This window comes from Chroicocephalus ridibundus, chromosome 13, assembly GCF_963924245.1.
Source record: "Chroicocephalus ridibundus chromosome 13, bChrRid1.1, whole genome shotgun sequence".
Taxonomy (NCBI): Eukaryota; Metazoa; Chordata; class Aves; order Charadriiformes; family Laridae; genus Chroicocephalus; species Chroicocephalus ridibundus.
Window position 1 is genome coordinate 725507 of NC_086296.1, and position 25280 is coordinate 750786.

The following is a 25280-nucleotide window of genomic DNA, read 5'->3' on the forward strand; positions in this document are numbered from 1 at the left end:
ATGGGATGTTTTTAACTTTTAACAGGCTGAAGCCGTTTCTCAAGCAGCACCTCAAGATTTATGTACTCTCTGCACTGTATCAGATTTAATGTAATTTCTCTGCTAGATGATACTACATCCCTCCTCTTTCTATATTCCAGTTATTATCTTGTTGTACGTCTGTATCGTGTGCCTCGTCTAACTCATCTGTGGCAGCGGGGCGAGGAAGCCTGGTTTGGTGCACTCTGAAGTGAGGCCGCGTCAGTCAAAAGGATTATTTGTCACCTTTCTCCTTTTTACAGATGAGAGCTACCAGCAGTGAAGCTAGGGAGAGGATGGGAAAACTGCAATAAAAGCCCTTCACAGTAGTTTGTTTACTGCTGTTTTGCCCAAACATATTTCTACTTTATTGTGCAAGCATGACTTTTTTTGTTGTGTTCTTCAAGAATGGCTATTAATTTGCCATTAAGAAGGAAGAAGCACGTGACAAAAATGTACAAACATGTGAATTATATTAAAAAATTGATAGCCATAATAGAATCAACTTGTACATGGTTTATTGATTATAGTCACTATCTGAATTGTAATGGATTCTATTTCTCTAATAGCCTGCGAAGTACCAAGGCCCCTTGGGTAAGAAAAACACTTGATAAAGATTTGAAATACAAAAAAAAAAGATGTCAGTACTGACAGGAAGAAAAGGAGGCGATGAAACTATTATTGATGCTGCGTTTATGTAGCATGACAAGAGCCCTGCCTCGGGGTACAAAGTGTAAACGACGGCTTCGTCAGGGCTCCCTCAGTTTGTGTCTCTGTACTCTTTGTTGGTGGAAATAGAAGAGCACAGCCAAAACAAACCAGGGGATGGCTTTTATTTACTTTTTTTAAGGAAAACAAGATCATTGCTAACAGGCCTTCGGATGCTTCTGAAACTACTTGTATGCGAGTTGTATTTTGGTTTCGTTAATCTTCAAAATTGTTCATTTATGCCTGAAAACCCGTGTATTTCTTTACAGGCAATGAGCTCTTTCCAAACCAAGTGCTCTCACCCATTCTGCTTATCTTCCACTCGCCAACTGGCTATTTTTTCTTAATTGTTTTTTCTGCAGCGCTGAACTGTTAACAGGCCTCTCATCTCCCAGGGTTTTACCTTCTTTCAGAAGAGATGTGACAGACAAATAAACCAATCCTACGCTGCTTGTTGCTGTGCCATCCCCCTGAAAACCCCTCTGGAAAAAAGGCTGGGCTGAATCACAGAATGGTAGGGGTGGGAATGGGACCTTTGGAGACCATCTCGTCCAACCCCCAAAGCAGGGTCACCCGCAGCAGGATGGACAGGAACGCGTCCAGGCGGGTTTGGAGTATCTCCAGAGAAGGAGACTCCACAACGTCTCTGGGCAGCCCGCTCCGGTGCTCTGCCACCCTCAAAGCGAAGAAGTTTTTCCACAGTGAAGAGAATTTACTCTGCGGCAGTTCGTACCCCTTGCGCCACCGCGAAGAGCCTGACCCCACCCTCTTGCCCTCGCCCTTTAGATACTGATGGGATCCTCTCTCGGCCTTTCTCATCCCCGGGCTAAACGCGCCCGGGTCTCTCAGCCTTTCCTCAGAAGACAGGACCGAGCTGAGGCAGGGGCTTCGTGGGGATCCGTCGCCGCAGCCACGGCGTTGCCCCAGGGGCCGCGCGCGCTTCCCGCCTCGCCCGCGCGCCCGCCCCGCCCCTCCCTGGGGGCGGGAGGAGGAGCGGCGGCGTCCGCCGCCGCTCCTCCTCCCGCCCCCAGGGAGGGGCGGGGCGCGCGCGCGCGCGCGGCCGCGCGTCCTGATTGGCTGGCGGCGGCCGTGGGAGCGGGTTTAACGGGCGGCAGCGCCGCGGCGAGGAAAACAAAGGCGGCGGGAGGAGGAGGAGGATGGCGGCGCTGCCCCGGCCACCCCGAGGGCCGCGGGGCGGGAGGCGAGCGCCCGGCCCCCGTTTATGACACCCTCGCCGCCGCTGAGACGGTTTCTGTGAGGCGCGGGAAGCTGCGGCTCCCCCTCCTTAACTATCCCCTTTGTGTTTTTGGTGAGGCCCTTACCGGCCGCCGCTTGAGGAGAGGGGGCTCCGCCCGCCCCAGCCCCCTGAGGGAAGGGGCCCGGAGCCGGCGCAGCGGTGAGTACGGGGCGCCGGCCCTTCTCGCTGTTGCCGGGGCTGGTGGAATTTTTTTTTTGGGGGGGGGGGGCGGGACGCCGAGGCAACTTTGCCGTCGGGAGGAGGGCTCGGGCGCTATTTATAGCGCCTGGAAATGACGGCAGCGCTGCCGGCAGCCTCCTCGTTACCGACGGTTTACATAATTGGGGGGGATGGTGGTGCGGCGAGCAGGGGTTCGGAGGTTCCGCCTCGCTTCCTCACGCCCCCCCCCGCCCCCACCCCGGGGTCCGTGCGGCCGGTCCTGCCCAGGTCTGCCGGTCCGCGTCCGGGGGCGCCGCGCACGGCTGCCCGGGGAAGACGAGCCGTTGTCCTGCGGGGATGGCGGCGGGTTCGCGCTCCGTTGCGCGGAGGGAAGGGCTCAGCCACGCTCGGAGCGGCGGCTCCCGGCCGCCGGGGGAGCCCAGCGCTGCGCTGCCGGCAACTTTCTCCCGCGCCTTTTTTTTTTTTTTTTTTTTCCCCCCGCCGTTTCTCTGGATCCAGAGCGGAAAATGAGGCTCGCGCGCCTCGGTCTTTAACTTCGCGCGGTTTTTTTTCCTGGGGGAGCCATCGCATGGCGGCTTGCCGAGAGCGCCTGCACGGGCTTTGTGGCGCTGGCCGAGGGCTCTATGGCTTATTTTGTGTCACTTTTTCATTATTTGTTTCTGAGCCCAGAAATGTCGGAGAGGCCGCTTCTCACCCGTTCCGTCGCTCCGCGCGCTGCCCGCGACTCGGGCGGCGTTGCGGCCCCTCCGCTCGCTCCCGGTGCCCGCCGGGCCCCCCCGCCACGCTCGCCGGGGTGTTTGTTTACACATCCGGGAGCCGCGCGGGGCGGGGCGTCTCCCCTGCCTCATTGGCCGACTGGGAGGTGACGTCACGGGGCGGGGCGGCGGGCGCGCGCCCTCCCTGTCGGGGCGGGGGCAGACCCCCTCCCCCGGCCGGCGCTGTCGCGACAGCCCAGGGCATGGCGCCGCCGAACGGGGCCGTGGTGGGCGGCGGGGGCAGCGCGGCGCACGGGCAGCCTTAGGGGGTCGGGCCAGGCCGCGACCCCCGCCCCGCTGCTGCGCTCAGCTCGTTCCGCTCCCCGGACCGGCAGCAGTCCGAGCTGCCGAGCGCCCGGAGTGCGCTCTTGGCCGAGAATAATAAAGAAATCGCTGTCTCGGGGCTTCACACGGCTTTCACAGGATTCTGGACAGCAGCTGCGGAACCTGCTGCTGCTCCGGACGGTCAGGGTGAAGCGAGGTTGGGTTTATTCACCATTGCTAGAGCAAATTGAGAAATGTTTGCAATCTGGCCTTTAACATCAGGGCAGCAAAATCTGTGGCTCTTCCGGTGTGTTTTAAGATTGCCTTTTTTTTGAAGAGCGCAATCTCAAGTAGTTTTGTCAAAAGAGCTTTGGAAGCTTTTAACTTCTGTAGTTGAAGGACTCAGTATATTGAGTCTGAAAGAGTCTGTATTGCCTTTAAAAATGTGAAATAAAAGAGCTGTTAGGAATGCTTTGAAGAAAGATATATTCCTTTCATGTTCAACTTGCTGAACTCTTGCAAGCATTGAGCTCACGTTTCAGTTGCTGATCTAGAGGGTCTAATCCACAGTCAGAACCTCTTTGCTTGTGGTACCTTTCATTCTGAAACCTGTTTTTTCCATTTCTGTGACACTAAACAGGATCTGTATCTTCTTAGCATTGAGTTCAAGCAGGGAACTTAAAGGGAGCATCATGTTTAACTTCCAGGGCTGTATTTCCTATGTCTTCTTTCTCTTTCTTTTTTCCTATAGGAGACATGGGGAGGGAGTGGAGCAATAAGACAAGGTGTAATAGTTTTAAACAGAAAGAGGGGAGATTTAGACTGGATATCAGGAAGAAATTGTTTGCTGTGAGGGTGGTGAGCCCCTGGCCCAGGTTTCCCAGAGAAGCTGTGGCTGCCCCATCCCTGGAGGGGTTCAAGGCCAGGTTGGACGGGGCTTAGAGCAACCTGGGCTGGTGGGAGGTGTCCCTGCCCAGGGCAGGGGGATGGGAACTAGATGATCTTAAGGTCCCTTCCAACCCGAACCATCCAGTGATTCTAAAATCTGTTACCTCAAATAAATGTGACTTAATATCAAGCTGTTTTCTCTAAACCCTAATCACTCTTCCCTTTGCACCTATAATTAAGTTATCTTGGGACAATAGCTATCTAATATCTGTTTAAATGATTATATTAATAATTCAGTTTTGCTCTTCGTGCTAATTATTGGGTTGATATTTCAAACATATTACTGTAGCCCTTATCAAATCTTTGTTTTCAATGACTAGCAGAAGTCCAATTGTTCTGATGTGTAGATATGTGCTTTGGATGGCAACTTGTTCCCATTGTTGCTTTATTTTTTGGATTGTGTATGTTCTGCTATGTGTCTTGTTTGTGGCTTATCTCTGCCTTTGCAATTCTTTGTGTAGGAAATTTTCTTGTAGTGGGTCCTTCAGTAGTTCTTGAGTATTTTCTCCTGCTGCTATCATAAGCTTAAGATTAAAAAAACCCCACCAAAACCCTTTTAAGTCTTGCTGTGGTTGTCTCTTGTGCTGGGCCTGCTGTACAGATCACTTACACAAGACTTCTTTTGAAGCACAGTGACTGCTTCCTATAAACAATCTTTAATTTATGTGGCTTTCATTATCTGCTCTATTTGTATTACTAGCATCCTACTGCTAGAAGAGTGGTTAACTGCTGCCCTGCACACAGTTTACAACTGTGATAAGTGTTTTGCATGCTTGTTTTAATAGCTGGATCATGATACTGTAAATTCTTTATATTGGCTCTCCTTCTGTGTTTGTGCTATTGACCTACTCTGTCAGTCACCTGATGCTGATGACATAAGTGATGGTGCAGTGTTCGTGTTTGGATTGCTCATTAGCCTGATGCATGTACTGTGGTAGTTGATGGCCTCTGACAGATCAGTAGATGTTGTGGTGACTATTTAGAATCTGTAATTTTCAGGCAAACCCTAAAAAAGGCTTGCTCTCCAGCATAGGGGGGAGGTCTGTCCTTCTCTGTTTATGCATGTAATGTCTCTTAAAGGCACCCTGAGGATTAAGAATGCAGTTGGGTGTTCTCTGTATAGAATATTGCTTTTATTATCTGACTGATTTTGGTAGCATCCATTAAGCATTTGTTCTGGTAGAGTGAGGAGGTATCTAATTAGCTTTGATCAGGACACTAGGCAAAAAGGCCTTTGCCTAAAGGCATAATTCTGCTGAGCTTGAAAGAGGAGGAGGCAGGGATCCCTGAATAGGGTGGCAGCATCTTACTTGGTATTTGACTTAAAGCCAGATGCAGTACAGCAAGATTTTTGCTGAAAGCTGAAGTGCAAGTGTCTTATTATATGTTTATTGTCGGATGTACCAATGTTGTCCAAGGTGCCTTGTCACTTGCTATATTGGAACTGACCACTGAAACTTAAAAGAAAATTCACTTTCTTCAATCCCCTGCCTTTTTGTTGTAATTTTTTGCATGGATGTCTTAAGAATACACCTGGTATATTGTACAAGTGCTTGTGTTTCGTGGAGAGCTATTTGAGTCTCCCCCTTTGTTAGAAATGTGATGGAGTAGATGCTACTAGTGGCACAGAACTGCGTGTTGCTCTGTTGAATGGAACTTGAATTGAGCAGCTTCATAGAAAAAAGGGGCCAGGCATTTGCTCTAAATAACACTTTGCTTTGTGTCTAGAATTGTTGAATAACAAGTTTATACTGGTCTTGTTGTAAGCTGCTAATTGTTCTGCTCTTTTCACCTGCAGGTTGTGACTGTTTCTCTTCTGTCATTGGTGTGGAAAGTGCCACACACACTCCAGAACAACAACGGCTTTTGCTTGCATATTCCAGTGTTTCTTTTGTCAGCGAGTTCAGCAAAGTTGTAATTCTTCAAGTGCCAGCCCTGAGCTGAGTGAGGAGCCACCAGCAGAGATGGTAAAAATGACAAAATCAAAAACGTTCCAGGCTTACCTGCCAAACTGTCACCGAACCTACAGCTGTATCCACTGCAGAGCCCACCTAGCCAATCATGATGAATTGATCTCCAAGGCAAGTGGCTTGTTTAGAGACCTCATGAATTATTTATTAACCAAAATGGTTATCGCTGTATCGCTGCTCCCAGTAGATAAGGGATGCAAGTTGATGCATCCTTCAGAGTATCTTCCCTGGGTTCACTCTTAGGTCATACATATTGTGTACTGAGGACTGGATATATTATGGAAACTTTTGAAAGTGACATAAAGGCTGATCTAATATATTCCCTCTATTAACAACCTCTGTCTGCTGTCAGGTAGGTACTACTTGTGAGCTGTCATACCTGAGAAGTCTGGTAAGGAAAACTATCAGAAGAGAACGTGGATCTCTGGGTAGGGAAATGATTCTGGGCATGGTTATTCCAGATAAAGATTATTTTGGACTCTATTTGACTGAAGGTCACAAACCTGGCTGTTTCCAGAATGTTCCCCTGCCGTTATGGAATCTGTAGACACACTTGCTTCAGCTGTATGCCAGTTCCTAAGGCATATGATTAGCTAGAGGTGTTCAAAACAGTTGGACTGTCTAAACTTAAGCGTAGAGGATATGTGGATGCCTGAAACAGGCTAGGCCTGTCGTTACCTGTTGCTGGAAGAAACCAAGATTTGTGATGTATGAAATGCATAGGGAAACTTGACATTTGGGATAAATACTTGACAGACTGGTTCATTCTTTGCTTCAAATAAGCTTCTGATGGATTTTCTCGTAATGGTGTCCTGGGAAAAAACCACTTCATTTGCTTTTCAAACCTCAATACAAATTGCTTTCTATATAACTTTTGTCAAATAAAATTCTTAGTGGCAAACCCTTTATAACTAACTTTATCTGTTGCTCCTGCCTCTTTGTGTGTTCAGCAGCACTAAGAATGCTGCTACTTCTGAATTGAGATTTTCTTTGGGTGAGGAGAACGTATCCCTGCTGGCTTGTCCCTTAGAGGGTTATGAGGAAGTAATGGGGTTTCCCCATATAGTTTTTCTTGTGTTACTGATCTTTTTGATCTTTTAGATCTCAAGACAACTTCTTGATTAAAATAGTAAAATTGGTGATGGCTTTTGGCAGCATTGCTTATTGCTTGCTTCTGCTCTGCTTTCAGTCTCTTTCCCTTGACTTAGTACATGTATTGAGGCGTGGAACAGTAAATGTGACACATCAAATGTGAAACAGTGAGCTAGCTACATACAAAATGATGGGAAAGAATTAAGAGGGAGGACTTGTTTTGCTTCTATTAACCTGAAAAAAAGTTCCTCACTTTCTTTATAGTTATCTTATTTTGTTTTAAGGTCAGCAAAAACAAGAGAACTATTCAAATAGTAATGTGAATGCGTTTGAATTTCATTTGTTTCCATGTTGATTTCAGAATTTGAGTATAAGGGGTCTATTTGGCAACATTGGATTTTAAATTACAAGCAATAATAGCTTTGTTATGCACTACATGTTCTTGGCCAAAAACTAATGAGAGGGGTTCATCTTTCCTGAAGTTCAGGTTGTAGATGCCTACAGGAAGAATGAAACTTTGCTAGCTGTAGAAATTAATTGAAAATGCAATCCAAGCACATATACTTAATAGGAAGCTCTTCTTTTAGTGGACTAAGATTTTTTTTTTGCATGGTGACTAAACTGCCGCAGTTACCACATGAGCCAGTTGTTCTCCAAGGTCTTGGGGGTTTGGGTCAGCACAATATTTTGAATATGTTGTTAAGCAAATCATGTGTTCATATTATAGCTTTGTAAATAATTTCAAACATTAAAACATCAAATTGAAATTCAAATAATAGAGTTCTTAAGAGAGTTCTCCATCTAGTAAATAAAAAAATACTTCAAGGTGTTTCTAATAGTGTTGGGAAGGGTGTTAGATATGGATTCTGCTTATTTCTGGCTTCCAGTTTTCAGTGAAGACATCTTATAAAAGTTTCTGTACTTGCAGGTTGGCATATGCTTATTTGACAGCTGATCTATATTCTGTCAACATATGATTTCTTGACCACATTTTATTGTCTCAATCTTTGTGATAATGAGAAATATGCTTAAGTGTGAGGTGTATCTCTTTGTTTATAAAATAAAAAGAACATTTCTCATCTATTGTACTTGTTTTTGGAACATAGCTTTAAAAAAAAACCAACACCCTCCTTTAAGCTTAACTTGTATATATCCCAGCATTGGAGAAGTTCTTCTGATGGCAACAACTGCCAAGAAATAGATACACTCGGACCATTAAAAATAAGTAGTGCTGTCCTGGGGGGTGGTAGGGGGAGTGGTGGGAGGGAGTAAGATTTGATTTAGTTTAAATGAAAACACAGGTTAACCTGGAAAATAAAAACTGAAGAAGTATCCTAGACAACATGTGTAAACAAACTTAGACCTGGAAGAGGACTAACAGATGAGTGTACCTTAGAACATTTTTTTTTTACAAGCCTTTTTGCTAAAGTTCTCTTAAAGTGCTTTCATTGATGCACACTATATCTGGAATCCTAGTTACTTTAACTACACAGCTGCAGCAAAAATACTTAAAATAACCTGAAGTGTTGCAAGTTGGTTCTATGCAATCTAAAGTTAACTAAGAGCGGCACAGTTCCTGTGCTGCTTTGGATGTATTGATGGAGCAGAGAATTGGACTGCTCAACCTGACTTCCCACACACACACACACATACATTTCAAGGGCCCGGTTAAAAGCTCTGGGTAACACTTAGTAAATATGATTTTTCGTTACAGATTTTGTCACTGTTTTTTCCTCAAAATCTTACTATACCATATCACTCTAGAACCCTCGTGCCACAAATTCTTCAGCAGATAATGGTAACAGTATTTGGTACCTGGCTGTAACTGCTTTATGTGGGTGTTCCCCCTGCGCAGCATCTCCTGCATGCGTGGTTGTTGCTTTCTTTTTCTCTATGGTCAGGGGAAAAGAGCCAAAATATGTGGTATGCTCTTAATTTAAAGCAGCTGCAACTAGCTTTGTAATGTGCTTTGAGATATAAGCATTTGTTACACCTGACACTGTAATGTAGCTGACTTCAAGATGAGAAGATTAGCTATGCAATGAGTGGTGCTTCTCTTAAACATTGGTCTGTCATGGAAAAGCAAAGAGCACTGCATCTTTCTGTCAATCATCCTTTTGATTCTGGTCCTCAGAATACCAGACTTCAATACAGATTTGCAGTTGGTTCTGCTTTTGAGAGCTGTCAATGCCAATTGTCTGACAAGGATGGCAGTGTACACGAATCACCTTTTCATTGTATTTCTGTTCTGTTCGAGCAGCAGGATCTCTTTCTTCCCTTAGAATTAATCATCAAGCTCTCTCTATTTTTTTCTTGTGCCCTTGATGGTGATAAAATGGAAACCATGAGTCTTTGCAATGGCTTAGAAATAAGAATGCAGACTAATAAGACAATATAAAAATGTGCTACTTGCACAAGTGAATTCATAGTTACCTGTAGTTTTATCTTTCTCTGCAACTGTGAAAGGACTCGACATGTTGCCTTGTGTTAAAATCCACTTGGATGTGAGTGATTAGAGCGTGCACCTCTAGATACTTTCACTCTGTAACCTTGTGTTTTCTGGGTCTAGGGAGGGGCAGGAAGAAGAGGGGCTGAGAACAGGAATCCCAAGCTAGGGGGTCATTGGCGGTGGAGATACTGACAAACATTGGTCTGTACAGCTGAACACATGCACATGTGTATGAACAGCTGCCGTAATCTAAATTGCAGTAATCTTGGGGAAGACACTAATTTGAAGGCTACGTAATGAAAGAACTAAGAAACCGTAGATGACTTTTAATGGAAAAAAGTGTAATTTTTAACTCATGTTAGGTACCTTCTAGGCACTACTGATTTGCACTTTTAACAAGTCTGCAAGTGCTGAATTTTGTGTTTCTTTGGCGAAGACTTCGAAGTGAATTTTAAATGCTTTTTAAAAAAACACTATTAGAAGGAACATACCAGTCGTCACTGCGGTGGGGGGCATTCAGAGGACAGGGGAGGAAACTGCAGATTTTTATTTCTTTAAAGAGAGCAAATGGGTAAAGGAGATGTAGACATGGTGCTGGGGGACATGGTTTAGTGGTAACTTGGCAGTGCTGGGTTAACGGTTGGACTTGATCTTAAAGGTCTCTTCCAACCAAAATGGTTCTACAATATTTTTAGACTCGTATCCTACTATGACTGCAGGCACAGAAGAGAAGTAACCTCTAGCAGCAAGCAACCGCAGGTCTTAATAGAGAGCAAGGCAAAATATGGATGACATAGGAGGCACTCATTGGACTTAAAATGCTCAAATAGCACATAAAAAGTGACCAAACAGTATATGTTAATAATTCTAAAAATCCCAACAACTTTAAAAAATTGACGTAATTAAGTTTTGATGTAAAACTTTTATGTCCAGGAGAGGTTGTTGCTTTGTGGCCTGTAGAAAATGTTATAGGTATGCTGTTCTAAAAGTGATTATGAAATAAGTTTTGTGAAAGGTTTAATTGAAAGAGTTTTCTTCTGATTTGTTAGTAAATGATAGGGAATGTGCGGTGCTTATTAGTAGTAGTTAATATTTTATAGGTGGCAAATGTTTCTTGAAGAGCGTAAGTTTCAAAGCACTAGAGAATGGCTTGTACCCACTAAGTTCCAGTAATTGTTTAGAAATTCAGTCAAGGTCCAATGAACTACAAAGAAATACAAATACCTAATAGACATTTTGGAACCTAGTGCATATATGGCAAAGTATAATGCTTTGTTACTCAGGGCTGACCTGCTTGAAAGACTGTTGAATCATCTTACAATGGATGGAAGAAAATCTGGATTACTTTGCACAGATGCCTGTATAAATACTGTCACTTTCTTCTGTCTCATTCGTGGCAAAGCATATTGACCAGAGGGGGGGAAAAGTCATATGAAGTCACAGAGGAGACCAGATGTGTCAATGTTTTCAAGAACAAGTTCTGCATAAAGGTATATATACATAACTGTCACTGACTTCCCTGGGAAATCCTTGCACCTTATGGGTAAAAGAACAATCTTGGTGGTTAAATTTACTTCTTCAAGGCATTCAGTATGTCTCCTGTTATATTATTGATGAGAAGGAAAAGTCTTCAGCTTACATAGATGCCAAAACGTTTTTAGCCTTGCTTTTCAATCTGTGATTTTGCCCTCCTCTGTTCAACTGATGAGTTCAGGAGGGATTTTCTTAAGGGTTTGTGGTCTTTGCGCTGTTCTTAGCTTGATTCAATTTGGTGATCCCCCTTCGCTTATGATATAAGGAGTACTTAGAAAGATAGCTGGGCCTGTTGTATGCTTGAAGGCCATTTTTGTTTCTTGCTGAAAAAGTTGAGAATGGGCTTAATCTAATAAATATTCTGGTGCTATTTTTTTTTCTCTAAGAGGCTTCTAGTTTTTTGGGTTCTGTTTTGGTTTGTTGTTTTTTTTTCTTCTCTTGGGGGGAGAATCTAGTTTTCAGAAGAGAAGCAATCTTTGGAAAACATCCAAGAATAGATTTGAAGACTTAAAGGAGATGGAAAGTGTGCAAGGCAAGTGTTTTACTCTATGGGTGTTTTGACATAATTATTTCTGAAATGCATTTGAGATGCTGTATAACTCAAGATAACTTGTTGTGCCTGACAAAGTCTTCACTTCGGCAATAGCATTTGCCAAATCTGCAGGCATGCAGTTTTTGGGGTGGAGTTTCTGACGGTTGTTCTCTACATACTGAACTTCGTAACTTGCTTTATTAAAATCAGCGAATAATCAAATGAAAATGTACTTGCAAAAATTTTTTTCATATTTACTCTAGAATCATCTAGAATGATCATCTGGAATTACTGGCCTAGTAAGTAGCTGAGCAGCATTATCTCTAGTTGTCTGCAGTATTGAGGAGTTCAATCTGAGAGAAACATCAAATGGAACAAATACTTTTTTTTATCCATGATGCTTTTTCTTGTCTGTAGCTTATGTTGAATTCCATTTTCTGAATTTATTTTGCAAATCTTGAAGTGACAGTATATCCTCACAGCCTCTGAAGCATCTTACTGAGAAGATAATTTCAGACATCAAAGCACTTGTATGTGTTTCTGGTTTACCTTAAGAATACTGTTCCTATGAATACTGTCTTCTGACTTACCAGCAGTATTTCTTTGGATTGCATGTTTGTTCAGAATACTAATTCAGGTTGATCCATCTTAGCTTGTAAAGTGAACTCTAGAAAATGAAAGGAAACTCAATAAAATGAAGTAAACCCCCCTCCCCCCAACTTATGGACTTCTTTCCTTACCATTCTTTAAAATTATTTTTCCGTGTTACGAGAAGCTTGCAAGCTGTGCTTAAGGAAGGTATTGTTAATGCCATTCTGACTTGCTTATAATAATGCCTGCTGTACCCTTAATACATGCTAAGATGGCAGTTTCTCTGGATGTTTTCCGTGGAGCATGATCTCTAGCCACACAATCTAATCCCATCTGTGGGGAATAATTAATTACATAAGCTTTTTAGTAGCTTCCCTTCCCCCACCCACGCCCTTAGGTACGCCTCGGGGCAGTAAATACATCTTCTGCTTAAACTGAGACTTCCTCTTCTCCTGGGTAAAACAGCTAATCCTGGTGTTAGAGGTAATGGCGGGTTTAATTTAGGAGCATAGATCATGTCTAAATCTGGAGGTTCGTACTAGTGTGTAAGTGAAACACTTGTAAAGTTTCTTTACTACAAAATGTATTGATGACAGAGGTCTGTCGGATGACGTGAAAAGATCATAATACCAAACTGTTGTTGCAGTTGACCTTATTATAGTTCCTAAGCAGAGTTAAACAATTTCGCTTTCCCTGTCAGACATTCTAGATATTTACAGCTGTGCTGAAACAAGAAAATGTTATGGATCTTGTAGATGTTCCTACGGGAATGGACAGCTAGTCAAAGATGGGCATTTTCTACGGACAAAGTTAACTCATAAATCAATGCAGTATTATTAATTGAGGACCATGAAAAAGCAGACTTAAAGCAAGTTTGTTTTAACTGTGAATATTAGTTGAACTGATAAATTGCCCAGCTTCTAAGTAAAAATCCTGATTGATGTGAGTCTTTATTGATGACAGTTGGTCACACTTCCACCATCTTCTAATTCCTCTCTACTGGGTAAGACACATATTTCAGACTCAGAATTATGACAGTTTTAGTAGAATGTTCTGGGTTTGTTATGATTTATGTAGAGTGCTAGCAGTCTTGGAAGTGCTGAGCAAATCTTGCAAAGCAAAATTTTGCGTTTGCATAGGTGATGTTTGTTCTGCAGAAGAGCAGTTTGTCAGGGACTGGTTTGAACAGTTATTCCTGTTAGTCCTTGACACTGCCATTTAAAATATTCTCTTCTATTTCCTTTGAGGAGCTGACACACGAGGCGTTTAACCTGTCAGTCTCTTAAAATTCGTATTAGTATAACTAAATCATACATTGCAGAGTGTGAGAAACTTATTGCTGGTAAAAACAAATGTTTGTTCAGTGTTAATTTTTGTTTCTGGTTATGCAAAATACTCTGGTTTTAGCCAAGGCACAAGCTTAGCAAGCAGTTCAGGTGCTGCAATGAGCTGCTCGCTTTTCATTTCTAGTAATAGGATGCATCAGGAAGTAGAGCTCTGATAATAAATCAATAGTCTGTGGTCAAAAGAATGCATATGTGACAGATGTATACCTTTTTGTGTTGTTTGAATTCAGTTTTTTGGGAAAAAAAAATCTCGGCTATTCATGTGAATAAAAAACTGTGACTGCCAAGCTCTGACAAGAAATTCATAAGAAAAATGAAAAGGCACGGAAATCTAAAAATTGATATCTTTACAGTGCTTTTACTTCAGTCAGTGTATTAAGAGTTCCACATGGGTGGATTACAAACCATTAGATGCTCAGTGGCACATTGATGTTGTGATTTTAAAGGCAAGTCTGAGTTGCCTAGACCCGAGTTCTCTACTCCAGAAGCAGTAACACAAGTTGCCACCGGCTGCTGTCAGGTTACCTGTGAGTGATGTAAACGTGGAGGAACTCGCTCTTCCCAGCTGGGCAAAGAAACAATTGTTCCATGGCATGTAAATGTAATATTTAGCCTCTAAACATGTATGTAGGCGAGAAAGATGATATCAAATGAGTCGGCCAAACTCTGCTAACAGGAAGCTGGAGAAGGTGGGAACGGAGGAGCTTTTCACAATGGGATGTTTGTGAAGCAGATTTTCTTTCTAAAACCACTGTCCTGGGAAAAGGTTCTGTTTTTTGTTGCCTCTCCCTCCACTCTACCCTGATAATCCCGAAAATTAGAAAGCAATGAAGATGCCCATTTCTGAGGGGAAAAAACCTGTAGGAGAGTACAGCATAGAATCGTAGGGTTGGAAGGGACCTCTGGAGATCATCTAGTCCAAACCCCCCTGCATATTTAAAGCAACAAAGCAAAGGGCACAAGAAAAGAAAAGTCATCTTTAAAAATACATCAGGAAAAAAGAACAACTAAAGCAGTACTTTCCTACCTGCGGTTTGTGTTTCATTTGGCTAGAGTTTTTTTTTTCAGCTTATGAAACAAGAGGGGAAGAGCTGCTTTTTCTGCTATTCCTGTCATCCTGTTACTGCCCTCTGCTTAATTTTGAGAAATGCAGGGTCAAAGGAGAGCTTTTATTAGGTGATACTAAGTCAAGACTAAACATAAACTTGGCAGAAATAATTGCGTAAGTAGTTTAAAAGGTCTCCTGACTGTTGATTTGTTCTGCAGTCTCTCTCTTTCCCAGCTTGCTGGGGAACTTCAAGTATGGCATATAAGTAGTTTAAAAGGTGATTGTGTAGGACCAGACAAGAAAACACATTCATTTGTATGCGATTGGCATGTGTAATTACATGTAAATAGAGAAACTAGCGCATGATTAATTTAATAGGAGACAGTATTTTATGGTGCAGTTTGAAAAAGGATTTGTGGATTGTAATTCACAACATAAAGTTTTTAAAGCAAGGAGAAATGGCTGCAACATTTTTACAGTAAAAAGAATTGTACAGCTGCAAGAATTTTTACAGTAGCTTAATCAAAAATAATGGTCATCATGTCTTTGGAAATTCTTTTTCTAAATTTCAGGTACATGGAACAAGGAAATTCTAGTTTAAGTTTGCTTTTTAATGAATAATAGGACCTTTAAAGTGTTTCCTTTGCTTTTTCTTAAATTTTGGGGTTGCACAACTGCAGTTGCCTAAATTCACATGTAGTTGACTCAGGCAAGTTAATGGGCAGTTTTTGAGAGTATATACATGAAGAGTTTTTGTTTCCATCTGCAGTAAGTGTTCTGTGCTTCGTTATTGATTGAGACCCTGCCTCAAATTTAGAGCACTGCTTATTCTATAGAAGCTACAGACTGTACCATTCTGCCAGTTTTGTGATGGAGATGCATGTTTGAGTATCTCGGGAGAACTGAAGTCGTGGTGGTGGTTTTTGTTTGGTTTTAAGGTAGGTAGATTACATTCTGGCAGGGCTGTTCAGACTCTGCCCAACTGAGTCTCTCCTTTCAGGGTCAGTCCTGCCTGGAGTTTTAGCTTTCACTGTAGCACATAGCCTATCTTTTTTTTTCCCCTTGCCTTGTGAAAAATAAGACTTGCAGTTCTGGCTAATGGAGAAGAGTACCTTTTCTTTTGTCTTCACTATAGGTGAAGAAATACGTTGTGTCAATGGAAATCTCAATAATTCTTTTAAATGGTTGCTAAAATAATCCTAAAATATTAACACTCTAAACTGTTAAGTGGAACTTAAGGTTCTTAAGGTAAGATTTTATGAGTAGCTAAGGGCTCCATATAACTACACTGCCACCATTGCTACTTACAGTAGTCCAGAGTCATGGATTTCTTTTAACATTCTTTGTTGCAGTATATAATCTGGTTAATGTTGATCAAAAAGTGTTCATTTATATACATTTCCCTTTTACATCTTTTCTTGCAAACTGTTCTGAGTAAGTAGTTAAGATACAAGAGTTATTGGTGGTGTGTTGCTAATCATTAGACTGGTAAAATATCTGATTTAGTGTCAAGGGACTTTAATTATATACTTAAATACATGTCAGCAGAAGAATCCATTGCAGAAAGGTCCTTCCACCAATGGTTCCATGCCTAATGTTACTAAAACCATTCAAAAATATTCAAAAACCTTCCATGTGGATCTAATGTAGGTTTCAGAAAAGTTATCTTTGATCGTCAATACTAGAATGGCAAGGATTCTTAAAAACAATTGTACTTTCTCTTCAGCATGGATAAAATTGTTAATTTTCTTTGAAGGCAGGCTAGTGTCATGCTTTAACCTTAGCTGGCAACTGGAACCACGCAGCTGCTCGCTCACCACCCCTCCTCTTTTTCCCCTCAAGAAGCTGGGGGAGAAAAAAGAGGGGTTGAGATAAAGACAGTTTAACAGAAACAATAACAGAAAAGGAAAAACAATAATAATAATAATGACGTGGGTCACTGACTGCCTGGCACCGTGCCGAGCTAACCCCCATTTATATACTGAGCATGAAGTCAATGGCGTAGACTATTTCATTGGCCATTCTGTCCTTCTGTCTGTGCTTCTCTGGGAAGCTGAAAAAAGTCCTTGGATAGTGTAAACACCACTTAGCAACAACTAAAAACAGTAGGTATAATTGACATTCTTTTCACAGCAGTCACTAGAAAGAAAATTAACTTTTCCAGCTGAGACCAGGGCAGTTAGGGAAGGTAAATTCTGGAAAAAAGAAATTAAGATAGGGATTTTTTTTTTAAAATGGAATTTAGTATGGAAGAGAGAAAAAAGGAAAACTCCCATTTTGGTGTGATCCTGTTTGAGTGGGAAATAATGGCTATGTCTAAATTACCATGTAATTCAATACAGAAGGAACAAATCAACAGATGAAAGCAGTGGTGTCTTACATACATCTTGCGTGTTTTACCTATGGCTGCATCTAGTCTGCTTGCGGGTTTTTCCGGGACGTTTGTAGCTCGAGGCTGTGTGGTCGTAGGTTCAGGCCTTTATGTTTTCATTAGCGCTGGCGGAGGGCACAGTAGAAGAGCTACTGGTTTAGTTTGGTAGAGAAGGAGCAAAGATGTGGTTCACAGGCACTGAGACTGCTCTGCAAGCAAACCAGCCCTCAGTAAGTGTGGTTGATTTAAGGGTTTTACTTCAAAACTCTGCCACTGCTCTGAACTAAAACATTCATTTAGATGCAGCCAACAAATCTGACAGTCATTTCTTGTCCATAATCTACGTGAGAGATTTGAAAGCATATGGCTGTCCTTGGGCATTTGATGATAACAGTTGTTTTATTAAAATAAAGCAGAGCTTATAAACTGCTTGGATGCATTTCCTGAATACAGTATGATGGTTTTATGCTGAGTCCAGAATTTTACTGGTCTTACATAAAATGGTGCAATGAACTTGGAATAAATAATCTTTTGGGTGCAGCGGGAGAGGCCAGAGGAGATGGAAATAATTCCCTTTGAGTTAAAAGCAGTTTATTTTAATTAGCATGAAGGATGTCTAGGAAAATGAGAATTGATATCTTGCTGAGGAGGATGGGGAAAAAGTGTGTTTTGTTTGCATTATGGACATCTTACTTTGAACAATGATACTTAGTAACTTAAAATCATTGCTAAAAATGTAATGTGGGTGAAAACTTTGCTGACTAGGCTTCCCTATAAAGAATTGATATAAAGTAATTAATCTAAAATAGTTTATGTCTGTATTATGTTTATATGCGTACTAACACACCCTTCTGGCACTATTTTTTTGTTTGGTGGGGATTTTTGTGTTCACAACTGTTAATAAGTGCAATTTTTTTTAATGCAGTCCTTCCAGGGAAGCCAGGGACGAGCCTACCTCTTTAATTCTGTGTAAGTATGTTGTTACGGTTACGCGCACTACCTACAGTATGTCGTCTTTTTCAATATGCTTCGTAAGTGGAAAATGGTAGGAATTAATGTAGCTGCACTTTGCCCTGTTCTTTCTAACATCGGCTTTACTCACCGGCAATAGTTACTAAAGAGCCTACTGAGCCGATGCATAAGTATCCCTTAGTTTATCTTATATTTTAAGTGATTCTGCTAATAGCTGAAAGTTTAGTGGAGGGTGTTAATATGAAAATCCTTTTGTGTATGGAATGGTAACTGTCTTGAGTAAGAGCTGACATTCTGAGATATTCCAGAAGTCAAAATATATTGTGTGACTGTAAATTTGCTTTACACAACTCTGCTGTAGTCTAAAGAAGAATTTTCCAGTGTGACAGATACATTTACAGGTTAATGTTTCAGTAAACTTGGTACATCTTAAATGACCTTGAATATTGCAAATGTGCTAGAGGCAAAAGTCTCTGTGATCTTATCAAGCCTAATATTTGCAATTTTAGGCACGTCCTACCCATGATATAAGCCTCTTTGAATTTGCTAATGGATGTATTTTAAGTTTCTAATATGCAAGATTGCATTTTTGTCTTTATTTTTCAGCAGTTTATTGTGTTGCAGCATTTTGGAAAAAGAAATGCAGTTAAGTGTCTCAGTCTATTTTAGACCAGGATAATGGAACTATAACTGCAAAGGATTTGATTGCAGATCCTTGAAGTTCTTTTTAAATGTAGCCATTCGGTGGTAACTTGGGACTTCTAGTATAATTGCAGTAGTAAGAATTTGGTAATAGAACAGCAAAAATGGCAAAATTTTGCTCTTGTACAACACTATGTAAAAACTTGGTTTAGTCTTGCCTTGTGTTTTCTGCATAGACTCTTACTCACGAGAAAACTAGCTTGATGCAGTCCTTCATGGGATGTTTTGTTTTGATATTGCTGTTTGTTCATCATGGCTTAGTCTGCTGATCTGTAGCAAAGAAATATTTATGAGGCCTTTTCCTTGCTGCTATTTTGGAGTTCGTTCTAAATTCAGCTGTTGGTGCTGATTTACTGGTACAGACTTCCATTATACAGGTCTCAAATTGGTTTTCAGGAAAAGCCCGAAACTGTAGAGGTGTCCAGTTACTGCTTAGTGTTCTGTTCTCTGAAAGTTTAACTATTTTTGTCTTTGATGGGAGCAAGTGGACATCACCAACAGTTTGCTGTTTGGACTAACCACTTGAAAAACAAAAACCAAAAGCCTTTTTTCGTTCTGTCCTTCAGTTCAGTGTAGCAGAGGAAGTTACTTTTACAACATTGAATAAGTTAGGCACTTCTTGGGTTTTTTTAACCATTTTTTGTCCTCTGGAGAAAAGGTGGGTGACAGGTAAGAAAAGAAATGTTCTTGTGCAATTAATGTAACTTCTTTTTTTTTTTTTTTTTTTTTTTTTTTTTCCCCAGGGTAAATGTGGGCTGTGGTCCAGCAGAGGAGAGAGTTCTTCTGACAGGTTTACATGCTGTAGCAGATATCTATTGTGAAAACTGTAAAACCACTCTTGGATGGAAATACGTAAGCAATATACTTAAGCCTTCAGTAAATGTTTATATGTTGAAGCACAGATATTTGAGTAGGCCATTGGGTAGCACCTGTACTGATAGTTTAGGTGGGTTAGCTCTAGTGCTTTTGTATGTATCGGACTGTAATATACTTCTGCTTCCCTACATCTGCTGGAATGCTGGAGTAGATATAACTTCATTCTGAACTGTGAAACAAGCATGAGCTATACATGCTATTACGGCTGTCTAATACTTCTGTAATATCTTTTTGCAAGATTACCAACCGCATCCACTAAACTGGATGGAAGAAATTGTCAAAGTGGGTCTTTAGTTTCTTGGGTTGCAAAAGTTGGTTCATACAGCAAAAATATCAATGACAATAAAGGGTACTGAGCATGTTTGCACTGACTGATTCTGCTGTTGGGAAAGTTATCTGTGCACTTTCACAGTTGCCTGTAACACTTGCAGCTGTTTTGCAAGTTTGATGTTTTGAAAATGTTGCATGTAAGATTTGCATTGATTTGGTATCTCAGGTCTTAGATAAAGAAGTTGTCCTAATGCATTCCCTCTGATCGTGAATATAGAGGAGAGCTTTTGAAAAGGTTCCCTTTCCCTTTTTTCATTGCTTCTGGGGAAAAAGGAAACTGAACATGCATAACACGCCATTTCCTAACCTTCACTTAAAAAAAGCATTGAAATTCCCTAAGCCGTGAGAGAACGTGAGAAGTTCTAAAGCAGCATCGGTTGCACAGTGGATCTGCCGATTCCGCTTATGAGAAGTTTACTCCTGTTTCCTTCTCAACCGTTTTAGTTCTCTCTTTGCTGTCTACTGCCCTTTATCCAGTGTAACCGATACGGGATGGGAACTGGAATGTTTTCTGGTTTGTATTTTTAATGCAAATTTGATGTTTAAAATACTTAATTTCCCCAGCTTAATGCAGCGTCTTGATTTTTCTTCTTTCCAGGAACATGCTTTTGAGAGCAGTCAGAAATACAAAGAAGGAAAATTTATCATTGAACTTGCCCACATGATAAAAGACAATGGCTGGGAGTGAATCACAACCTTTTTCCTTCTGTTTGGACAATATTCTGTGGAACGTGCTTTACAAAGACTAACGCAAAGTAAAGGAAGAGCTTGGCTGGAGTGGCCCTGAGAATATCACTGAACTCTGAAACCTCACAAATGAGTAGTGTAGTGTAAGTGGCTATTTCAGGCCATGTTTGCCTTTTCTCCTTGTGTAAGTTCCCTCTTTTTGTACGTGTATTATTGTGTGAACAGTTGTTTTGAAACATTTTGGATGACCTTTTTCTAAACTCTCTCAAACTAGAGAAACAGTTCACTAATTGAAAACAGATTTTACTGGTTAGCATCTATCTCTGACCTATGCCTTTAATGCTACCTTCTGCTGTGCATGCTTCTTGCCTAAACACCCACACTCCAGTCCTGTAGAAGTCCTGTATCTGAGCAGTCTGAAAGAATGTATGGGATGGGGTGCTTTTTTATATGTAGCAATTTCTGATGTGTTTGGCAGTGAAGAGGATGCAGTATTGTAGTTATTAATTTCTTTTTTAAATTTGAGTGTACCACAACCTGTGTACATCTTGTAGGTGAATTGGTTAAAGGTACAGTGCTCACTTTAAAAAATATTTCCATTGCACTGACTGAAGTTTGCTGGTCTCAAGTCGTTAGGAAAGGTTATGCTAGAGGTTTGGTTATCTTCATGAAATACCTTAGAAGGATTTTAAATCAATGATGCTATAGAATGTGTTCATTTAAGACCAACGTATTCCCTAAGGAGTTTGCTGGAAAATAAATTTATAAAACTATAGGTTGCAAGATTAAAAAGACAGAAAAATATATGCATCTTCTATTTTGGAAAAAAAAACAAAAAAAAAAACAAACAAAAAAAAAAACCAAAAACAAAAACGCATTAGTCGGTGTATTAAAAAAAAAAGTTTTGGTACTGTACCTTTGCCAGTAACAGGGACTTGTGCATCAGTAAAGTTTTATGGCTGGTTCCATGTAACTGTATAGTCCTAATGCACTGGACAAAGAGGTTGATATCAAGGAAACTTGTTGAAGTATTCTGCTTCTGCTACATTTGAACAAAAATATTTATTTTTGTGAGAAATGGCCAGAGCCTATGACATGAAAATTAATATAGTACCTGTAGGAAAAGGAGGGGTAATAAGAGGGAAGGGAAGTTTGACTCAGTTTTTCATAAAATAAAATAACAAGATAGTTTTTAAAACTTGGGGGTGGGGAAAGGGTTTCTTGGTTTGCTGGCTAAATCATCCCCAAGTACCTTTTTATAATAAAAATTTATATGAAGCTCACCTTCTCTTTTGTTCTCATGCCGTTTCTTAAATGGAATGAGTTAATGAGAGAAACTTCTGCAAAGTGTATGCACAATATTAGCTGCTGGTATCTGTGCATGCAAGTTCTAAGGAGCTATGAAAGAAACACTCTACATAAATTTGCTAACTTTATTTTCAAATTAAACAGTCTCTGAAGACTTTTTGTATTTTAATCCTTTTAATGTTCGAGGACAAAATGTTTGGAAAAAAACCTTTAACACTACGTAAGTACTATAACTGAACAGTACGGAAGCCTTGCAATACAAAATCATTTTCTCTCAATAACAATTCTAATATGGCACCTGCAAAATTAGTCATAGGTGCTGTTGCTGCTGTTACGTTTTTGGGAATCTCTGATAGGCTTTCTTGAACTCTGCTGCACTTTAGAAATTTTGTCATACATGAAAAATTATGCCAATGGGTAGGGGCAATACACATCTCCAAAACCAGCTTTCCGGTGTCTTTGTGGAGAGGAGGAGAGAGAGGAGAGTTCCCCACGTGTACGCGTTCTCTGTGGTGCAGGCTGGCTGAACTGCATTCAAGATGTTGTCGTGATCTATACCTATGAGTTAAAAATGTAAGAATTAGAGAAGTAGCTAAAGCTGTTGGGTTTCAGTCCAGAGACTTGAGGTGGTACAGTCATGTTCAGTCTGGATTTTGTGGCTTACACGTTACTACTCCATGCTCACATCATCAGGCTTCAAAGTCCTTGTTAGCAATGTGAGATGGGCTTTGGTGTTGTCTGTCTCTTGATCTTTTTGACCTGGAATTCTTGGGGTTTTGTTTTCCTCCATTGTAATGTGTGTTGCCAACAAAGGCAGCACTAAAACTTCTATCAGCAAAAAGTTTGTGTTGGCTTCAAAGTCCAGTTGCAACGTGGATACTTGTGAACACGCTTATGTGAAGTTTGTGTATCCTTGGGCTTTTCTTATTTCCTGGCTACAGACTTGTTGAAGCAGTACGCTGGGCTGAAGACAAAAGTAATGGCTACTTTTCAGTAGAGAGTTGAAATTAAAGAAAATATGTAAAGTATTAAAAAGTTTTCTCCCTAAGATTGGGAGTTTGGCTATCTCTTGTTAGTAAGTCAATGCTGTCTGTAACAGCCTGAGTCTTACTTAGAAATTCAACCTCTTTCTTCAGTGCATTATTTATATTTTGAACTGGACATTTTCACCAAAACCTTAATTAACTTTGATGCCAAAGGTTGGGACTTCATCAAGTGCTTAGCACATAGAGCTTCAGACTACTGGCATAAAGAGTTAATGATCTATATGTGATGTTTATGGCTTTTAGGAGAACCAAACAAAGCAATATTTCTTTTGGTCTTTTAAGAGTGAACTCTTAGAAGGAGTAAAGAGCAGAACTAGTACAGAATTGCTATTTCATGCTGCCATGTGACAATTCTTGAGGCTCATTCTACTGCGGGAATATGTGAATTTTCTTCCCGTGTTGCTTGGCAGCGTCAGCGATTATTTTCTCCCCTTCTAAAGATGTAGAGAGTTCTTGTTACTGGTTTTGGTGAAAGTAGAATCCAGATAGCAATGGCTGCTGGCTGATGTGAAGAGGTCAGTCTGGTCACTGAACCGTCCAGCGGTCATTTGAAAGAAAAATAAATTTACTTGAAAAAAAATTTTACTAAAGCATTTTCCCTCTAACCAATTTTTGTAATATATTAAAGATTATATTTAAAGTTTGTATGTGTTTGCTCTGGGCAAGTTTACTTCCCCTCCAACTTGAGCACTTTTGTTACTTGTACTGGTTATTTTTATTGTTGGTCTTAACATTTATTTTGTATTTTGTTTTTTATAAAGTGTAACAAAAAGCTTTTGTGAACCTTTGTTTCTTGCTGGCTCTTTCTTGGACCAAATGAACTGACTATGAGCTGGCTTAGAAGAAACGTTCATTGGGATGCATAGGAATTTGCTAGCAAAAATGTACACGTATTGAAAGTTTCTTTTCCTCTGAACCTCTAAAGCCACGCCTGTCCTAAAGTAATTGATCAGAATTTGATGCGATTTTAGTAATCTGACCACACATTCTCTCTCTAGGTCCAAAATAATGGCTGTAACAATGGTGTTCCGGGACTGAGTCTGCCTCCAAACACTAGAGTTACTCTTTGGCTGGTCACTCTAAGTACCTTTTTGATTAATAAAAGGCAATGCTGCCGTCTATAAAAATTCTGTTAAGTTGCAAACTTGCTGTGAAATAAGCTGCAGAATTTGGTGAGGGATTGCTGACATGTGAGCCTAGCCACTCTTGCTGTGTGCTTTTAGCAGACTAGTAATCTCAGTTTTATCTGCCAGTAAAAAGGGCCAGAATATGAATTTCCCTCGTTCTTTGTAAGCTCTACAATGACAAACTGTATTAATGAAGTTTGTTGTAATTTCATCTTAATTTCCCACTAGCCAGGTCTAGTGTAACGGCCGATCCCATGGTATGCCGTGCATGCTTGCAGTCTTTGCAATCCATGGGAGAGGAGGGGGAATACAGTTCATGAAATTTCTTTGGATTAAAATCTGGCCTCAGAGGTTCTGACGAACCGTCGTCACTGCACCCACGACCTGATGGTCATCTGTATTTCGTGTCGGTGTATCAAGTTAGTGCAAGAGTTGATGAATGCTGTGTACCATTTCTGGTGGCCTTGCGCGTCCCTCTGGGTAACGCTTGTAGAGCTCTCTCTGCGCGCTCATCTCGGCAGTCAGATTGCAACCGCAGTGACCTGCTCTCACAGACCAAATGTCCAACATCTCCATTCTCTGATGATGGCGATGAGTGGAAGAAGCTTCAAATTGTTGTTAAACTTTTTGGACACTTTATTGTACTTCTTTGAGACTCATGTTAAGCCCACCAGCAGTATAAACACTTACTGCAAAAGGAACAGACACTTCAGAGGTTTCTTTTGAAAGGACTGTTACAAATGGTTTAAGGCCTAAAGCATGAGTCATAAATGGCAGTTGGGTTGTGCCTCATTGTTTCTTAAACTCCTTACAATGCTTTCTTTTACAGGTGACATGGCTGTGTTGCTGTTTTGTCCTAGCAATACTGTACATCATTTGTTGTTTCACTATATTGTATCTACTTGAGGTATCACAATAAAAGCTTTCAATTGTTTTGTTGAGTTACTTGTTATTTTTGTGCTTTCTTCTCTTGCTAATTCAGACTCTCGTGCTTTATTCTCATAAGGCCAGAGAGAAAAGCAGTGCTTTTGCATGCTCTTAAAATGTGGGTTGAATCTGATTTTCGTGTTGTTTTAAGAATGTTACTAAACAGTTGGGTTTTTCCTTTCACTAATCTTTCCAGAATTCAGATAAATGTATCATACTTTTAGAGCTTTTGCCTATTGTGAGCCAGTCATGGAACTTCAAAG

The 25280-nt window shown here is 40.9% G+C and overlaps 1 protein-coding gene across 1 annotated transcript; it reads left to right on the forward strand.

The window, feature by feature from the left end:
• The first annotated feature begins 1804 nt into the window (after nt 1–1804).
• YPEL1 (yippee like 1) lies at nt 1805–25031 on the forward strand. The gene is made up of 5 exons (XM_063350901.1): nt 1805–2122; nt 5909–6191; nt 17968–18011; nt 19460–19568; nt 20521–25031. The coding sequence occupies exons 2-5, from the start codon at nt 6075–6077 to the stop codon at nt 20608–20610; spliced, it is 360 nt and encodes a 119-aa protein (XP_063206971.1). The 5' UTR covers nt 1805–2122; nt 5909–6074; the 3' UTR covers nt 20611–25031.
• Nucleotides 25032–25280: the final 249 nt, after the last annotated feature.

What these genes read in the sequence shown, in the direction of transcription:
- YPEL1 (XM_063350901.1), top strand. Translation starts at nt 6,075, where the DNA reads ATGGTAAAAATGACAAAATCAAAAACGTTCCAGGCTTACCTGCCAAAC. An exon ending in GCCTACCTCTTTAATTCTGT is followed by an intron (nt 18,012 to 19,459) that starts GTAAGTATGTTG and finishes TTTTTTCCCCAG; the next exon opens with GGTAAATGTGGGCTGTGGTC. An exon ending in CCACTCTTGGATGGAAATAC is followed by an intron (nt 19,569 to 20,520) that starts GTAAGCAATATA and finishes TCTTCTTTCCAG; the next exon opens with GAACATGCTTTTGAGAGCAG.